Here is a 19,763-nt window from a genome sequence, read left to right as displayed (position 1 = left end):
GTGTTTGCTTTGTAATGGGAAAGTTTATGCAGAGAAACAACAGGGGCAGTTACTGATACAAATTAAAGCATTAATTTCTCTGAGTGTATTTTTGTGACAGTAAAGGAACAAGGTGTCTTCTGCATAGCTCCCTCTAGTTGGAAAGGTGACATAAAATGGAGTTATTATAGTCAACCACTTGACATATAGTAGAAGCAGGCGAGAGAAACAATTGGAGGAGAACTCAAAAGGGAGTGTTTATTCTTGTCCACAAGTGACATATTGTTAGGGTGTAAAGGAAAAAGTGCCAGACCCTTCTCAGAGTTGCACAGTGGCAGATTAGCAAAGGACACTAGTTGCTATAAAGGAAGCTCCAGTGAAGTTTTTGAGGAAACTTTTAACCATCAACACAGTCAGAGGAGCAGAGAACCAGAGAGGACATGAGATCTCCATCCAAAGAGTTACTCAAATTTGACTCAAATTTCTGGTTGGGTTCCAGAGGAACTTCTAACCTAGTTGGCCCTGCTTGGAGAAACAGGTTGGACTTAATAGCTGTATAAATTCTTCTACAGTTCTGTGAAAGAGCACATTATGTACATTTGCACTGTGCCCACACACCCACAATACCCTTCCTTGTTGCTGTATGTGTCTGTAACTAATTTTAAGACCTAGAGTAGTCTTAGGATGGTTAATTGCGACATTTAAATTTTGTATTGCAAAGCGTTTATTCATTTTAGTATGAAGAAACTGACATAAATTTCTGCTCTTTATAAAGCCAGTATTTTCCCCATTGGTGATGAGATCAATAGACCATGCAAAAATAGCCCAGCGAGCTTACAGCCAGCAATAAATTAAATTAGAGAGATTCTAAACTCTAATGAATGTTACAGTAAGTGTCTAATCAAGCATCTGAATTTTTGCTGCTCTTTGCTGGTCCAGCCCCTCTGAATATGAAGTAGGATAGGTCTGGCTTTCTTTTATAGAAAGGTTATGGTAAACAGACAGAATGAGAAAGAATGGTTTCACAGTAACAAGTAGGATATTTCTCCCTTAAATCCTTAGTATGTCCTCTCCTGGCATCAGCCAAGCATGGTAGCAAGCCATGTGACAGCAGTGAATCAGACATTTTTATTATTATTATTTATGACCCAAATCTCATAATTTCAAATCAAGTTACATACTGGAATCATGTGCAGCGTCCATTTCTATTGCTTTTCGTATGTTTTGGGTTTGAAATTTGCAGAAACTATTCTAAAGTGATCTCCTTTTCTCTCCTTCTCTTTTTCTTCCCTTCTTCTTTTCCCTCACACCCGTTCTTTGAACAGCAAACCCTTGTCCTGTGCCTTTTGTAATCCCCGAGAATGCCCTTCTGTCAGAGGTGGATTTTCATGTTGGCCAGAATGTTTCCATCAGGTGCAGGGAAGGCTACCAGCTGAAAGGGCAGTCTGTGATCACCTGCAATGCTGATGAGACCTGGACTCCAGCCACAGCTAAGTGTGAAAGTAAGTTCAGGATACACAGTTCCACAGGGATTCATACTTTCCAGAGGTCTCTCAGAAGCTCTAGAGAAGAACTGTGTCTTTTTTCTTTCTAACACAGTTGTTCCTGTTACAGGATTCAGAATACATCTGTATGGCTTGGTGCTTCAACAGTATTCGTTCTACTATTTACTAGGCCCTTTTGAAAATGTATTCTTAATTTACCTTTTGCAAGCCCTGGAGCTGGGATTGGTTGTTGGATACCTTAAATACCCTAGGAATGATTCCTGTGAGATTATGGGTGGTGAGACAAGAGTTGCAGGAAGAGATGCTGCCTTTTTTTGTGTTTATTGATACAGACTGAAGGCAGTGTCCTTTTGTAAGCATGTTGGAAAGATTTTTGACTTCTTGCAAGCAATATTGTTATATTTATGGGATCACAAAATGGCTTGGGTTGCAAAGACCTTAAAATCATCTCGTTCCAACCCCCCTGCCATGGGCAGGGATGCCATTCACTAAATCAGGTTGCTCAGGGTCCCATCCAACCTGGCCTTGAACACAGGTATGGGGCATCCACAGCTTCCTTGGGCAACCTGTTCCAGCACCTCATCGCTGTCTGGGTAAAGAATTTCTTTCTGATGTCTGAACTAAACCTGCCTTCTTTCAGTTTAAAACCATTGCTTCTTGTTCTGTCTCTGTCTTCCTATATAAATATTACCTCCCTTCCTCTTAATAAGATCCCTTAAGAAGATGGAAAGCTGCAGTGAGGTCTTCCTGAAGCCTTCTCCTGGATCCATGCTGAATAATCCCAGCTCTCTTAGCCTGTCTGGGTAGCGGAGATGCTTGGTCATCTTTGTGGGCCTTCTCTGGACCCACTCTAAGAGATCAATATCTTTGTTGTGCTGAGGAACCCAGAGATGGATGCAACACCCCAGATGGGGTCTCACAAAGGCAGAATAGAGTGAGATAATCCCCATGCTCACCCTGCTGGTCACGCTTCTTTTGATGCAGCTCAGGATACAGTTGGCTTTTGGGGCTGCATCTGAAAATGCAATTGTTGGCTTATGTCCAGCCTCTCACCAAAAAGAACCCCCAAGCCCTTCTCAGGGTTCTCCTACTCTGTATTCATGTTTGGGATTGCCCTGACCTGAGTGCAGCACATTGCACTTGTTGAACATTGTGGGGTTCTCAGGAGCTCACTTCTTAGGTTTGTCCAGATCCTTGGACTCCATTGCTGATTTACCACCAGGGGTGTGTCTGTGGTACCTCCCCCGGACAGCATTGTGTCCAGAGTTAAAACCTGCATCATGTAAGCTCTGCAACTCACCAACAACTGGACAATTTCTTTTGTTTAGAGATATCCTGCGGTCCCCCAGCTCATGTAGAGAATGCCCTGATTCGTGGTGGTTTCTATCAGTATGGAGACATGATCACCTATTCATGCTACAGTGGGTACATGCTGGAGGGGCCCCTGCGGAGCATTTGCTTGGAAAATGGAACATGGACAACACCACCTACCTGCAAAGGTAAGTCTTTTTTATTAACAGAGTGATAGCTTAACTTGCCAGAAACACAGAGGTGTCATCCTAAGAGCAATAAAAATGAAAGTGCAATTTTTGCTAGTTTTAATGCAGTCATAGTTTCACTCCAAGCATTTCATTTCAGGTTATTGCTTTATTTCCAAGTTAAAGAAAGGCTTCCATAATTTTTCCCTTTAGTCCTTGCTAGTCGTATAGTTTCTTTTGCTACAGTGTCATATCCCACACCTAGGTTCTTTTCTCCTGATCTTTTGTGAGAAAGTGACAGAACAAGTCATCTTCCTGACAAGCTGAGCTGTTTCAGATAAGCATTGCCAGTCAGTTTTTCACAGTCAAAAACTGAACACTTCAGAAACCAAAATAGAACACATGGGTGCTTAGTTCCTCACTAGGCTTAAAGTGTGGCAGCTCCTGAAAATCAATTTGCAATGAAAGGTAGATTGATATATCTCTAAATAATACACACTGAGCATTCTAGAAAATTCATAAATTTAACAATATACCAAAGTCCAGACTTTCTACACTTGGCATACCAGCAGGTATTCGCAATTTCTTGGTCTGTTGAGCTAAAACATCCACTTTTTTAAAGCAAAGTGTTAACTCTTTCATTTAGAAGATTCAAATAAATAAAAAGTTTTGAACACAAAATGGGGGAAACAAACAAAAAAATGAAGAGACAATAAGCTCAACAATAAAAAGTATATGTAAGCATATTCAGAAACTAACTTAAAGCCATGGATGAGGCACAGCAAAAGTGTTCAGGATCACAGGGCTTTGGTGGAGATCTTGCCATCTGCCATTTCCATATCAGAAGCTTGGCTTGCCCTCTGCTGCTGGAGCTGTGGAGCAGTGAGTTGGCTGCAGCTTGAAGTCTTATTTCACATTGTGGAACAGTCACCATGACAAATTGAGCTTTAGGTGTTCTGTTTAGAAAGAAAAAACCTTACCACATGGCAGTGGCCAGTCACAATCAGCCCCATTCCTCTTCACACAGAAGAAGAAAATTTCGAGGACACTCACCTTGCAACATTGGAGCCATTACCAGGATTGTCAGGTCAGCCTCTCCTCCTGCAAGTCTCAGCTCCCCATGTCAAAATACAAGCAACAGTTCTTTCTTCCTCAGAGACTTTCTGTTTAGGTCAGAAGCCATTTGGAGATAGAGGATTCTACACTGTGCTAAGCCTGGTAAATCATGGACCCCTCTTCAGTTTTTTTGTATGAATTCTGACAGCAAAATATTATGAATGCTGACACCTAAAAAGTTGAAATGCCCTACTCTATGAAAGCAGGCACTCATCTAAATTTCTGTATATGGTAGTTATAATGCCTTACCTAAAAATTATGGATCAGTAGAGTGTTGTGAGGAGAACCAGAACCAAACGAGAGGGCTTGCAACTCCTGAATGTTTCAGGAATGGAGTAGCTTCTCCTGACAAACAGGTTTATCTAGAGTTTGTGACTGTGGCTTGCCACTGGCATGAAGAATTACCCATCAAGCAGCCAGGAAGAGAAGATTTGAAGGAAAAGCACCTGAGTTACTTCAGTTGTCATGATGTGTCCAAAAGTCCTGTTACAAATTTGCACTACCAAAGCACCAGGCTGTTTCTGAAAAGTTTGTATTACTAAACTGTGATGACTACAGAATTCAAGGGATCTCTGCATAATAGCTACTTTACCTAGGCTAGAATTCATTAGCAAAATTATTTCAATATTATCTGTTCTGATTGTAACACTTTGGGTTGTTCAACAGCCCCTTTAATATCACCAGCTTTACTTTTTATTCTTATTTAATATTTATTAGTTACAAAGAACTCCTCTACTTTATGCCAAGGGATGTAATTGTCTGCCAGGAAAGGTTCATGCCACTGATTACTAGCAACCAAGCACTGATCTTCAAAGCACTGCCAAACATTCTGTTTGCAACACTGCAGTATTTACTGGAACTGTACAGAATAAGTATTAGGGAGAATTGTTTCCAAAAAATGCAGTGAAGAGGTGGACAGATGACGAAGGTGGAAAACAAAGCAGGATAACCTGTGTATTAGGGGAGGGGGAATAACAATTTCCATTCTCTTTTCTAAGAGGGGACTTAAAAAGAACTAAAGATGTTTCTGAGAGAACTGTCCTGCATTTTCATAACACATGTCAAAGTGATATTTCAAAACTGCTTTATAATTCATGTGAGTGATTTTCCTAACAAAAGTCCTACAGGACCCAAGCCTTTGTGGTCTACATCAGAAACAACATGAAAGCACTCTTTGTAATGACTCATGCCGCATTTCTTGTTTATGGCTGTGTGAGTTGATTATTAATGTGTCCTAAGCCTGCTTGCAATGTTCTGTCCTGGTTGAACAGGTTAGTTAATGTAAATATTATAATTAAAAAGCAGACTTCCTTAGCTTCTTTGGAAGAGCTCTCAGCACAGCTGCACTTGTCTGAATCACCACTGGTTAGAGGTTGCTGGCTAGATTCTGATCTGAGTTTCAGGGGTAAGAAGTATTAGTCTGAATCTGCTGATCGTAGATATCTGCAGGACTTGTTAGGCTGCACAGATGCATGCAGCTTACCTGACTCCAGTTTCTTCTTTCTGAAGTGCTCTAAAACGGTCTTATCTGTTTGCCCTCTTCACATCTTGCTGACTTTGAGTGGTCAATGTAGAGCTGTCAACCGAAAAGTTTGTATCCCATCAACAAACAAGAATATTGAGAAGGAAGCTGGGACCTGAGACGTTGTTCACTTGCAAACACAGGGAAGTTTTTTGCAAAGCTGAGAACAGATAACAGAATTTATTTTTCCCCTTCTGACATGTTTGACTTGAGCAGTGTAATGCTTTTGTGTCCTGTGTATATAAATTTACAAGGGGATGTATAAAAGACTGATAGCATGGATGTGAGATTTACTACCATTAACTAAAGTCACAACTGATCACATTCCTATTCTCTCAGCACATTCAAAGCTGCATTTGCCCTGCCTCCTTTTAGAGTACGGGGAAAAAAAAAAAAAAAAAAAAAAGAGAGAGAGAGAGAGAGTGCGAGATACCAGCTTCACTTCCAGTCCCTAGCATTTTTCTAGTCTTGTCTGTTGATAAGAATAATCCTCACAGCTACAGACAAGTAGTCTCTGCTTGCCTAAATTGGTGTATAACAAGTGCCCACCTAGGGATGATACGTTCTCATTCAATTTCACAACCAGGACCTGGGCAGAAAACCAGGAAAAGCCTATCTCTACCTGACATCTGATTGCTGAGTAGCATGGAGTTGCCATCCAAAGCAATTTTTTAACTCATGAAATACCTGCATCTTCTACATTGATAGAGAAAGAAAATACATTTCAGAAACCTTTGTTCATGGGTTTTGAATTTAATGTGGGATATTATTTATACATGAATCTTTTACCTCATATCCCATTATACATTCATGGAATACTGTTTAAGGGGTGTAGATCACACAAAGCTTTAAACATTTTTTTCATTGCAGAAAAGAAACCTGTTTGGCACACTGTTCTGCTTTAATCAACACTCAATCTGTCTTTGTAGTAATAGATATTTTTACAACAAAAATTTTCAAAATCACTGTTAAAATATTGCAAATTATGTTGGCCTTTCAGGGGTCTCTTCCCATTCTCATTATCAGCTGACACTTTTTGGGAGGGTTCTTGAGATTTAAAAATAAAATGGCAGAGCTTTGGCCTCATTTCAACAGACTCCAAGCTGTAGAGCTTGCATTTTGTCATGGCTTAGCTCCAAGAGTGACTCAAGTTTGTCTCTCTGATGGAAAGTTTTGCATTCTTTCCAATGTGGATTTCAGGTCTGAACAGTGTGTCAATGTGTCAATCCACTATTTGTATTTAATGCTAATACTGAACAAGGTCTGAAACACTCAAAGCTTAAATTCATATTTTGCTCACCTAATAAATAATTAAAGATAGAAGTTCAAATGCAATTACAGTTCAGATTGAGCTGCCTGAGATTACTGTCAGTCTGATTACCTATTTGTTCTGTAGTATTTTCTTGAAGCCACAGTTTTTCATTTTCTCTATATAGTATGTACAATCTTGAGAAAGATTGCACTTTCTCAAATGATATTTAAGTATAATAGTATAAAGCATTAAAATCTAAGTTTCTAGGGTTTCAACAGAGATGAACACTTTCTGTGCCAGTGCTGCACCCTTTTTGGTCACTTCTCATTATGCTGCATGACAGTGCAGTAAAAATTGCCTGTTCTATCACACAGTTAATCTTACTTCAGACACATTGTGTATTATGCCAGGTGGCATTATCTTGGTGTTTTATACCAAGGTTAGAAGAAAGCTTGATTCTATTCCAGAGTCAATTTAGAAGGCTTAGGGGAAGGGGTAAGGATGGTAATAGGTTTTTATGGTGTATTTTATGGGTATGTTAATTTTGTTTTACAAAAGTTAGTGGGAAAATCAGAAAAAGAATAGTGTCAGCCTTGAAAAACTATCCAAATAATTTATTCAACTATAAATACATCTACATTGTCATTCTTTCCATGAACAATTCTTTGATTATCTTAATGATTCCCACACTCTGGGCTACAGAACCTAATCAAACACACAGAGCCAGAAGATGACGTAGCCCTCGAAATCAAAATCAAGCAACGTTTCTGAACTTCCCTGCATTTGTTTGTTGTGCGCTAAGCTTTATTAACTGCAAAGGTCTGTGCAAGGCGCTGAGTTACTAGGCCTCTAGCTCACTGTCCTGAGTTTGTAATGAGCTCGTGGTGTTTGCAGCTGTCTGTCGGTTCCCATGCCAGAACGGTGGCGTCTGTGAGCGACCCAACGCCTGCTCGTGTCCGGACGGATGGATGGGCCGTCTCTGCGAAGAGCGTACGTATAGCAGCCCAAACTATGACCTTAGGGGTGCTGTGGGTAAGGCAAACGAATTTACTGCAGTGAACCAGAAAAGGCACAAGAGCTAAAACCATAAAAATCATTAATATGTTCTGTTTGACAAATGAAAGAGAACAGAAAGGTATCTACTTGGCCTACTTCTAGAAAAATAACCATTCCCTTACATCTCCAAAGCAAAACAAGCACTTCTTAAATTGATGTGATTTTGTTTCTGAGTACTCTTTCACTGTGCTTGAAGAACACCTTGTTTCAGTTCTCCAAAGTCTGTCTCTAATAGCAATACCTGATTGTTTTGGGGAATGAACAGGGATTAGAACAGAAGACACTTGAGTGTTCTGCTGGTGGCTGCATTCGTTTCTTGGCTTCTATTTTTATCAGTCTGTGGTTATGAACCTCATCAATTCATGTTCAAATAATGTAATGTGTCACCTTTTCCATGCTGTCCCTCCTGATTTGTGTACTTGTGCCTCACAAATTCTAGACTGGCTTTTCCTGCCATGGATCTCTGAATTATTATTATTATTATTATTGTTGTTGTTGTTGTTGTTATTGTTATTATTATTATTATTGTTACTATTATTGATCTGTTCTCACTGAAAAGAGCCAAATCTGACTCTTGGCTCAATCAGAGATTCCCTGGGTGACATTGGGATGCCAGTTTGATCCATGTTTCTCTTCATTGTGCTCTTAGCACAAGAAATTTGGGAGATTTTTATTACTGCACATATAGGTCAATATGGATAGAAAAGGGAAGTGCCTTTATCCAGTATGTAGTATGCAATATGGCCCTGATGTAAGGCTTTAGCATGTCCAAGATCTACAGCAGGGATGATGTTACTGTCCCCATATCTGAGGCGCTGCCCTGGTTCTGAGGATACATGGAAACCTACAAAAATTGTGCACATTGTCATCTAGTTCTTGGGAAAGGATATGGTTCAAGTATTTAAAGTGTATCACATGTTAAAATTGTCCTCTGAATCTATCTCTGTGACTTTCAGGTCTTCTCTATGACAGTAGCAGTTGCACATGGCACAAATTAGTGATAGATACAGAATGAGAACAAGAGCTTCAGCAAGCTTTGTCTTTTTGCATTTATGGAAACTCCAGCTATGTGATACATTCACACAGCCCCTCTTTTTCTGTCCCTGTGCCTGGCAGTATCACCACAGCTATACATGCAGCTTAGCCCTGTAATCTCACCATCTCAGCAGATGAGGATTGTACCCTGTGTCTGACAAAATTGTGTTTGATATCTCTCAACTGGGTTTATTAGTTTTATCAGTAATGACACTTGAAGCATTCTCCAGAACCAGCCATTTCATTTATGATCCCAGCCATTTCAGTCATCATCCCAATTCAAACTGGCAGCTGACTAGCCAGGTCATACTTTATGCAGGTACAAGCACTAGCTTTTTTTTTTCTTCTTTTTTTCTTTTTTTTTTTTTTTTTTCTTTTTAACTTTGCCATAGATAGTTAGAAGGGGAGAAAAAAAAAACCATAATTGGTCAGTGAAACACCAAGTTTGCGTTGCTTGTCAAACAAGGTGCACCAGTGAACAGAAAAAACAGACTTAGTCTTTGAAGCTGAGGACCTGTTCTGGAAGCCCAAGGAATTTTTGAGTGCTATCACTGACCACTGATCTGTCAGCATCAGGCCACAGTAAGGTCACTGAGAGAATTTGGTCACCTAGTAGTTCACAGTGCATTAAACAAGAAAGATAAGATTCATCTTCTTGAGAGAGTCCTAACCATTCTAAAACACTTGCCGTGTACTACAAGTTAATGATATAGAAAAGTATTTCCCGGTGATATAGGTTAGGTCCTGTGAGGTCCATGGAAGTTCAAAATTCTTTTCTTATCCAAGCTGACTGCACCTGCTCAGCTTGATCTCTGCTGAACCCTTACTTCAGTCTTCTGCAGCACTCATCTTCTGCAGCCCACAATATTAAACCCTATTGGAAGTGCCAAGTTGAAGGTCCAAATTGAGACCTAGCTCAACTTTCTCCCTTTTTAGAGCATGTATGCTGAAGTACTTTGTTCACGTAGCATAGTGGAGATGATACTTTTGGGAAGATACTTGAAGCATGAACATGTAGGAGTTTTGCATATCTGCTCACAGGAGCAGTGTAGCTCGGTTGTTGCTCTGTCCACAGGTCATCAGCTGCTTGGTATATGCTTTGTTTCTTCCCCAAAGCTCCCAGCCCTAGCCTTTTTCACCCAAAATGCCTTGTATCCAAGCTGCCTTTCCCCAAGGGGCTTATGGTCTCACCTGTCTCAGCATGCTTTCACTGGCATAAACATAGTGCTTTTCTACAGGCAGGGCATAGATTAACTTGTTTTGGATACTACCTCTGCAAGTGCAGAGAATTCACAAACAATCCTATTTTTTGTAACTAAAGCATGAACTGGTTTTGTTTGCACCATCACAAAAGTGGACAGTATCTGGATATCACATGTGAGATGCAAACAGCACTGGCTCATTTCCCATGAACACAGAGCCTAAAGGCCTCTGAAGGGCTCCAGCAACTGCTGAAGCAATTGCTCCAGCCTGTCCATTTCTTTGCCGCTATTCTTTGTCATATCCGTCTGCCATGCCAGTCGTATTTGCTTCTCATGCCCGGCAGGTAGATCCTGCTCAACTCTGCTGATACTCCATGCAAACACTTCAAGGGGCAGTGGAGTTTGTAGTTAAACACAGGTTAGTCTCTTGCACACTCTATTCCTTGCTTTCATGGGATATAATTCTTTTCTCTGGTCCTCTTCTCCTTAGCAATATGCATTCTGCCATGTCTCAACGGAGGTCGCTGTGTGGCCCCTTACCAGTGTGACTGCCCCCTCGGATGGACCGGATCACGCTGCCATATGGGTAAAACCTCTCACCTGTATTTTTTCTCACTTTTTGGGACTCTAGCAATGCCTAGTACCGTTCTCTAGTGACTCATAGAACTTCTAAGCTTGACACAGGAAAACCCAGGCCACTAATAATATTCCTTGAAGATTTCCTGTTCCCAGCTGTAAACTTAATTCAGACAAGTCCCTCCCTGATGAGTCTTTAAAACTCCCAGAAAAGCTTGCTCTGAAAAAGGACACATAGTATTCACAAAAGTACTCTCTGCATAAAGCAGTGCAAAGGAGAAAGGGTTTCCAGGGAGAAGAATAAAACTGGTTTTCTCAATTTCAGGTGCAGGATTTTCATTTCCATCTTCAGGAAATTCAGGTCAATTAAATTCACAAATAAGCTGCAGGAATTATAGAGGTTTTTCACCACATAGCTGCCTGGTTTGGTGGATTCCCACTAATTGCCTGGGTACTGAATCAGGAAAGAGAGCATACCAAAGCAAAGATTTAAGGGTGATTGAGTTTAATGGGTACATCACACAAGGGTACCTTACATTAGGTATCATCTAAGTTCTCTGAACAAATTAAATGTGCACTTTTTTTTTTACTAGATCTCTTATTTGCACCTAACCAAAGGTGAAGGTCATGGAGCACACAAAAATAGTGAGGGCTAGGAGGGGAGTGATTCTAATGTCCGCGTTTGTGTCCTGACCAGTCTGTTTGTGTGAAATGAGGTTGACTGCAGTTATGGTAAATATTTGAACCTGAGTTTAGAATATGGGGTTCCATGTCAAGATTGAACAAAGGCTAGGTGTTGAAAGACTTTTCCATATGAAAAGACAGTAAAGTCAGCAACTGAATGATTACTGAAACGTCTTTCAATCATTATTAAATCCTAAACACTTACAAACATTAGCTGTTTTTAAAAATGTATTTTGGTTTCTTCACTGCATTTTTACTGTCCAGGTGCACTTTAACTGATTTTTAACAGGGACTTAACATGAAACCCCACTTTTACCTTCCTGCAAGACTTTGAAATAGCTGATGGGCTGAGCTGGGAAGGAATCCATGCCTCTGTTAATGAATGTTCATAGCATTTGTTTAACTTTGATAAGAACAGTGAATCTGAGTGATAAGCTGTGCAGTGCAATACATATATTGCAGTGCAATACACTGCAAACCCAACCCTTCTGCAGAAAATTGAAATACCAGAGAGAACATTTTAACTCTGAACTATTGTCTTTTGAAGGGACTCTTGCCTAACACATAATGTACATAATCATTTCCTCTCACATTTCACAAGCTTTGCAGCTATAATAGATGCTTGAGGATGATAGATGGCTTCTTTGCTTTTTGGTCAGCAATTCAAATCTGTGCAGGCTTGACTTGCTTTTCAGTAGCTAAAGGGAAAATTATAGTGAACAACTGCATCTGCATCATAAACACTGCTTATGAAATTATCTAATCACTTCTTGTTTCAGCTACTGATATTGACATTTTGCTGTGATAGAGAAGTACTCAGTGACAGCTAAAGATGTTTTGGTCATATGCTTCATTACAAAATCAGAAGTAATTTTCAACATTACGTACTTGGTGCACTTAATTGTATGTGGATGGCGTATCACTATAGCCTCCTGCCATTGTTTGTTCTTGTTTGGCCCAGAGGAATTGGAGTAGGTTTTTTGCATTCCTGTGACTACTCATTTCCATTTCCTGTAATTCCGTAATAATCAGTGCTTCCTGATGCACCTTCCTTGCAAAAATATTACCCAGCCTTTGCCCTCACTAATACCTTTACGTCTGTCCTCTACGTATGGCATTATCTGCTTTAAAGTATTCACATCTTTCCTGCAATATAATTGTCTGTGTTTGAAGGACCTCATTAAACGTGCATCTAAATTGGCTCTATAAATTTTGTGGTTCTTCACTTTTCAATCTCAAAACTGATAGAAAACTTTGGCTTTTGTTTGGTTACTTGATACCCTTGATTTAGACTGCCACACAAAAGCATGTTCAACCAGGCTCAGTATGACCTGTAAGGCAGACAAGGGTTTTTTTCTCTAGCAGCCTGTTGCACCTAGTCTTACCTCTTAGGGCTATCCAGTGTCTTTCAGGACTTTACTGTCATTCTCTGCTTCCTTTCCTTGTCTGCATACAGGTGCCATTGCTTAAAGTCGTACTCCTTGTCTGCTATTTGCAGAAAGCTATGGCTTTCTGACCTTCAGCTTCTCCTGCTTCTGCTTTTTTCCCATATCTGGTATCTGCTTGTTCCTGGACAGTGTTAAGCTGTCACATTCCTTTTTTAAAAAAATAGTAAACATTTTATTTCTGTTCTCCTGTTCATCTTATGATTCTTCTAATTCTTCCTTCTGCTTCTGCTTGCATTCCTTTGTTGTCTTGGAATCCTAATCAACAGAATTTTTTAAGGCAATGTCAGATTACACACTGGCTCTTTCATGCAGCTCATACAATGCATCAGACAGCAAAATAGTAGAAGGAGTCAAATCTCACTTAGCATACGTTTGCTTCTCAGGCTAGCCTTTCCATCCTTAACAGCATAAGGCAGGATGGATTTTCAGTGCTCTGCTACTAAATCAGCTTGCTGTGGATGTGCTCATTAATGCAAATTTGTGTGTGTTTGTGTGCAGCTGTTTGCCAGTTGCCTTGCTTAAATGGTGGGAAGTGCATACGACCAAATCGGTGCTACTGTCCCTCTTCCTGGACTGGACCTGACTGCTCTAGGTAAGTGTCCCTGAGCACTATCCCAGAGCTAGGCTGAATCACACCCTACTGAACTCTAAATCTGAAGAATGAGCAAATAATTTTAATGTTTTGAGCACCTCTAGATTCTGCAAATCAGTAACCTTTAGATGCCTTGAGATTTACGAGCAATATGTAAAGACCTCAGAGAGTACTCTGCAAAATGATTGCCAGACTTGTAGAAAACTCAGAAGACTGTATCTTTACATGTAAGAAGACAGGCAAACTCACAATGTTGAGACTGATTTTTCATGTAAATGGAAGTGGGGTTTTGACACGTAATTCAGAATGTTCTTCAGGAAATTTTGGTGGCTTACTGTTTACTAGTGTTCATTTTTAACTGTATATACACCTCAGCTGGGTCCATGTTCAAGACCGGGCTGATGCAACAATTGTCATAAATAATAAGTCATCTTACACCCAGCATTGAGTGGTATAATCATTTAAAGAGTACAACAAGGTGCCTCTGAGGCAGCTCCCAATTTAAAGCTCCTGACAGGTCTAGGGCCATGATAACAAAAAATGTATATACCTCAACTCACACAGGCTCCTGCTGAACACAGTGATCATTATCCTGGAGAGCTAAATAAGAACCACATCAATACTAGTATTTTTCCGCTGGGAACAGATTAAGCTTGTGACATCAATTTTTTTTGTGTTCTTCTTTCTGGGCAGATAGTGACAGACATTCCTATCTCTCTGATACACAGTTTATCTTAAAGCTATAGGAGAGATGCTTGATGAAAAATAAATTGTCCAAAATGAATAGTTTAAATTTGTCAGCTGTGACTATGTGTGCCTTAGTGAAGCAACTGAAATGTATTGCCAACAAACAGTATCTTTTAGCTTAGACTGAAAGGTATACATCTGAAGTCTGGTAGTATTTCCATTTAGGACATGAAGGAGAGAAGCCCAAATCCATTTGGCATAATAGCCAAAAATGGTGGAGTTTATCTCCACCATTGAGAGCCAAAGTAAAATTTCAGGGTATTCCCAAACCAGACTATTTTTGGCTTCTTTTGTTGGGTTTTTTTGTCCAAGTCCATAGCTCTGTGCAGCATTGGAAGTCTGAGAGAGGGTGGGTCATTAGCCCTGCAGGACTGGGGTCTAGCAGCTTGTTCCTTCCAGAGCTGTTTGAGAGGACATTTCCAAAACATAACTGGGTGGGTAAAGTGAAGACAGAAACAAGCTGAGATCTCTTTTACATTTTGTTAAGCTTTGGCCTCAGTTACTTGTGGCTCTTTATGGGATATGACACTTTTCTGAGAATTCTAAAATAACACAGGCAAATGACAGGATAGCAGAGATTCCCTGCTGGAGGTTAACAAGGTCTGGATTTATAATGGGGAAGCTGAAAAGTCCCAAAGCTTTTATCAGCATGCAGAACAAGACTAGTTCCAAACTACTCTGTGATAAGCCATGACTTAAATTAAATGTAAGATATCTCTATTCCCCATGCCCACTCGCTCCCCCTCTTTGAGGGCATTCTAGTCCTTGGTATATTTTCAGACACCATCCTCATGTGCCTCACTGTTGGTCATTTGATATGTTCAGCACACCACTGATTTTATTTTGTTTGGGTTTTTTGATGCAGGAAACGGAAGGCTGGATTCTATCCCTTTTAACATCAGCACAGCAATTCTACATTCAGATATCTTGCTTCAGCCTAGGTACCAGGGCTTGGATTCTATTGCATTGTAAATTAAATCCATTGTTTCTCTTCCCCCACCCCTCCCCAGCTCTCTTGTTTTGTATTTTATTTTGTGATACATCTTTCAGTTTTTAAAGAAATCATCTTTATTTTTCATTTATAAAAGCATTATCAAATATATGCTGCTACACAGGTGTCATATACACATACACACACAAATGCAATGATTCCTACAAACCACTGAGGAAGCGGTTGTTTAAAGTGAAGTCCCTCCCATTTCTTACATTAAGTAAGCTAATTAAACTGTACTATACTGCCAAACATGATTAAACAGAATATGGCAATTCTGCTTACCAGCTGCCAAAGCATACTACTGTCCAGCAACTCAACGGTACAGAGTGTTACACAAGGCTGAATGAGCCACTAAACTCTGCATTGGGCCTGTCTTTGAACTTCAGTTGATAAAAATTGTAACTCCATGTGATAAGGTCTATGTTGTAACCACAGTTTCTGATGAGCATAAAAGGAAGATTCTGTAGTGTAGTTTATGTGACATTAACTTCATTGGAAAGTGACTTAATGGGAGGCATCAGCATGAATTTCACCTGAGATTTCTTAGTGAAAGATATGAGGGAACATCATCCCATTCAGAGAAGAATGAATTAAGTCTAGCCAACAAGAGCCTTTGAGGCTTTCTGATCTACAGGCTGTCCAGGTGTAGCTCTAAACTGCAGAATCCAGGATGCAACAGTAGGAAGCAGATGGATCTCTGAAACTTGCACTTCCCATGTGCCATGGGACACACTACCTGCCTGTAGCCACCATCCCTTTCCTGTATAAATGAAGTACATATCTAGCAGCTATCTGCTAAGTAAATGTTTTTGATATCTGAGATTCAGGTCCCAATATTTGACTGCCCCTGAGATGGAGAGAGAAGGCTCCAGATAAGTTTACAGGTGAAAGTTTGCTATCTGCTTGCCAAAATGTTGCAGGTTTTTAATGCAGAATCCTCAAAAAACTGGAAAAGGCCTCTCTTGACAACACACACAGGCAGAAATGCTCAGCTGTCTGAGAAATACTGAGAGCACACATGTTATCAGATTTCTCATTCTCAGACTGGTGATCCCATTGTGGCGGAGGAAAACACACACATGAATGCCATCATTAAGTCATGCTCTGATGAATTGAAATGTTAATACTTATGATTAAGTAGGGTGGTGGAATTACAAGGCAGATATCACATGCATTTTTCCAAGTCACGTGTTTGGTAATTGTCATAGTTAGCAAAAAGTCAGATCTGTGAAAAAAGATCTTAGAACCTGAGAGTCATTGATTAGAAGCTCCATATTTCTCAACAATAACAGAAAAGTGTAATTTGCAGTTATCATTGGGAACGGAAAAGGAGAATTAAATTTTACCTTCTGTAGCTTCCTGTTCCTGTTTAGTTACCCTCGAGATTAAGAGTGTGCAGAACTGCCCTGCCCTACCCCCCTTTGTGGATGTACCTTCCTTTTATGCATGAACCCTGATACAGGAAAGTGATACCACACCAAAATGAGCTCACAGTTACAGTAACAGGGCTCTAGTAAATACTGACACATAGCTGATGGCTGTTAGTCCGAGACCAGAAATGGGGAAGAAAGAAACAAGCAAAGTTGTCAGCCATTAGGAGCTTTCAGCCAATTAAAAGAAAAACAGATAGTAAAGAATAGGAGTCATTAGGGGATCAGATTAATGTGAATGTAGATTCCTTCCCAGTGGGAGCTACAACCAGCTGAAGAGTTGTGGTTTTAGCTCCCACAACCTTCTTTTTCTAATGGACTCTGCTAGTACGTAGCAAAAATCTTCTGTCTCCCAGCTCCACGGCCATCAATGTTTACAGCTTTGACTGAAGTTAGTGTTCAGTAAGTAATATCCACATTTCAACACACAGTCACCAGTCACCACCATCTGTAGGCACTTTGTTCCTTGACTTCCTTGCTGCCTTAACAGCAAATGAAGGGAAGCTGCAGTGAGCAACACAGGACTTCTCAAGGGAAAGAGTGCATAGGTGAGAAAACCAGATTTTTATTCGTATGTCATTCTCATGTTTTTGTCCCTTTTCCAGTGTGCTTCTCTGGTGTGTCCTCTGACTCTGTCCTGATCATCTCCAGAGCAGAACAGCAGTGGTGATGAGAGTGCTTAGATCTGGCAGGACATTGCTGTAGAGTTTAGGGCTGCAGAACAGCTTTTAGCAACCCAGCTTCACACTAGTGACTAGTACATGGAATTCCGGGATCTACCCAGTCAACATGTTTTGTAAGGAGATGTGGTGTTAGGACAGAATAGCTGAAACTAGAGGCTGTCATATTAGTGCTATTGATGATGTTTTGATACTTGCTGGAATATTTTCCCCTTCCTACCCAGTACTGTATTGTTATTTATGTCACTGCTTGTTGTGTGTTTTAACCAACTTCCATGTGATGCACTTTACACTGTAAATAAAGTTGCACCCTGTTTAGTACCAATGTAGAGGCAACATTGTATTCTTTTTGTAAACCCTCACAACAATGGTATTAACCTGCCCTTTAGGATCTGCTGGCAAAGACTACAGAAATATATCTCCACTCAAGCAAAAAGACAAAATAATTGACAGCAATCTTTAAAGGTTGTGTTGGATTAGTCCAGGTTTGATCTGCAGATAAAAATGCAGTTAGCACCTCATTTTTCAAATCATTTCTTCTGCTAGGGCATATTTTTAAACATGTAAAGGCCAAATTTACCACTGGCTTAGAGACAGATTAAAACCTGCTTCACTCATCATCACCCAGTTGATGGAGATACAACTTGTTTTATTCAGTGCTGGAATTTTTAAAGGTATGGAAATGCCCATATTCCTGGAGAAATGAAGTAAAGAATGACTGTAGCAGAAAGAAATTTTTTTAAACTCAAACATCACTCTTCCAAACAAGGAGCACATACAATATTAACAGGCAAAAGATTTAGGGTGTGAAATTTTTGGAGATAATGTTGGAATCCTGTCAATGTTTGGATACACAGGCATAAGTGGAGACTTGGAAGTGCAAAATGTTTGATAGCCCTCTCCTAAGCCAGCAACTTAAAAGGTGGTATGAGGTTACTATAATGTTGTTAATGAAACCCTGAAATTTAATGTGTATCTTATAGAAAAAGATAGAAATTTGCATCTCAGATTTGCAGTACTTGAAATATGGGTAAAAATCCTGAGTGGGAATAGCTTGCATGCCTGTGCACATGGGCTCAGATCTTATGCATGCTCTAGAGAACTGTCTTATTAAGGGAAGTGTAATGCACTTAAGGGAAGTGTAGTAAGAACAGGCTCTTTCCCTGTCCTTGTTGTCTTTGTTGTGACCATTGAACAAGCTAAAACTCTGAAAGGAGTCTACTGACACCTATGTCTCTCCGCTTGGAAGTACACTGGGAAATGTTTGAGTTTTGACTCTGATCTCACAGCTGGGGGGCCACTGGACAGGGTTAGTGTGTGCCAGCAGTTGTTAACATGAGGAGTCACACTTTAACAGTCTGACCAGAGATCTCTTTTGCATCTCAGCACAGGAACAGTTTGTGCACCTCTGAGTTGTCTTAAAGCAGTTAGGATCCTCACTGTGGAAAGGATCCCTGCTGCTTTTACCGCACTGCAGATTCTTCTCTGGGAGACCATACCCTGACCATATTTCCAGCAGCAAGAGACAGGAATAGCAGAACCCATAGACAGGCCAGGTGGAATATGCAGTATCATTATTGATCTGTTTCTCTAAGATTATTTCCATTCATGCTCACGATGCAGAGCACTTCTGTACCCATTTACATGTGAGAATCCACCTCATTTACAGCAAGCTCCTCTCCCAGGAGCAGGGCTGCACTTCCATTATCCTTGCTTTCTAGCCTGACGTGTTTCTAGTGCCTGCCAATGTCAAGGTCTGCGGGCTTGCCAGCTCTCCCTGCTCAGCTAGGAGCACTACAAAAGCTGATGCTTTTCACAAGCTGATGGATGCAGTTCTTCAGTGCAGGCTTGTCCATCCTGCCAGTGTCCCTCTCGTAGATGTAGCAGCATGACCACTTTGTGCTGTAAGAAGTATCATGCGCAGCCTGGTGAAGAGGACACTTGAGTTTCTCCCAGCCAGTGGCAGATTGTGCTACCACAAGAAAGTAATTTCAAATCTTCCCATTTTATGGATCAGGTGAGCCCTTCCTTCTCCCTTGAGGTGCTGCAGATTTAAAATGACAGATGAGATTTAAACATGATTATCATCTTTACTAATGATAGCCCTTCTGCAGATGTCATCTGCACACCTCATTGCTAGCTCAGTGGACCAGCACTTACCTTAATCTTTTCAGTCTAGTATCTTTGCTGAATGTAAATCTTCCTCCTTCAAAATTTTCATTTGCAACCAGCATCTGCTGAACAGATTGTCCTGAAAACTCAGGTTCTCTCTCTGTCTCCAGAAACTTTGAGATTACAAAAATGTCATTGAGCCCAGGCTGTTTTGACCCAGAGCCTGCATGCATGGCAAAGGCCAGGAAAGGAGGCTGCTGGGCAGGGACAGCTTGTCACTGAGATACTGCTGGCCTGCAGTACCCAGCAGGCCAAGAGCATGGTGAGGACTAACCCTGGATCTCCCCTCGGTTCT

The 19,763-nt window shown here is 40.5% G+C and overlaps 1 protein-coding gene across 3 annotated transcripts in view; it reads left to right on the top strand.

Annotated features, from left to right (window-relative positions):
- Nucleotides 1-17,619, top strand: part of SVEP1 (sushi, von Willebrand factor type A, EGF and pentraxin domain containing 1) — a 125,483-nt gene extending 107,864 nt beyond the window's left edge. For 2 of the 3 annotated variants that reach the window (XM_063421741.1, XM_063421739.1), the window contains 6 exons: nucleotides 1,305-1,481; nucleotides 2,813-2,983; nucleotides 7,747-7,842; nucleotides 10,636-10,731; nucleotides 13,352-13,445; nucleotides 15,058-17,619. In XM_063421741.1, the coding sequence (XP_063277811.1) occupies nucleotides 1,305-1,481; nucleotides 2,813-2,983; nucleotides 7,747-7,842; nucleotides 10,636-10,731; nucleotides 13,352-13,445; nucleotides 15,058-15,088 (665 nt within the window). In that variant the 3' untranslated portion in view covers nucleotides 15,089-17,619. The remainder of the gene's footprint in view (nucleotides 1-1,304; nucleotides 1,482-2,812; nucleotides 2,984-7,746; nucleotides 7,843-10,635; nucleotides 10,732-13,351; nucleotides 13,446-15,057) is intronic. The other variant, XM_063421740.1, reaches the window with a different exon arrangement.
- Nucleotides 17,620-19,763: the final 2,144 nt, after the last annotated feature.

Source organism: Prinia subflava, chromosome Z (assembly GCF_021018805.1).
Source record: "Prinia subflava isolate CZ2003 ecotype Zambia chromosome Z, Cam_Psub_1.2, whole genome shotgun sequence".
Taxonomy (NCBI): domain Eukaryota; kingdom Metazoa; phylum Chordata; class Aves; order Passeriformes; family Cisticolidae; genus Prinia; species Prinia subflava.
Note: the sequence above shows the minus strand (reverse complement) of the source record. Positions and strands in the feature narration are given on the sequence as shown.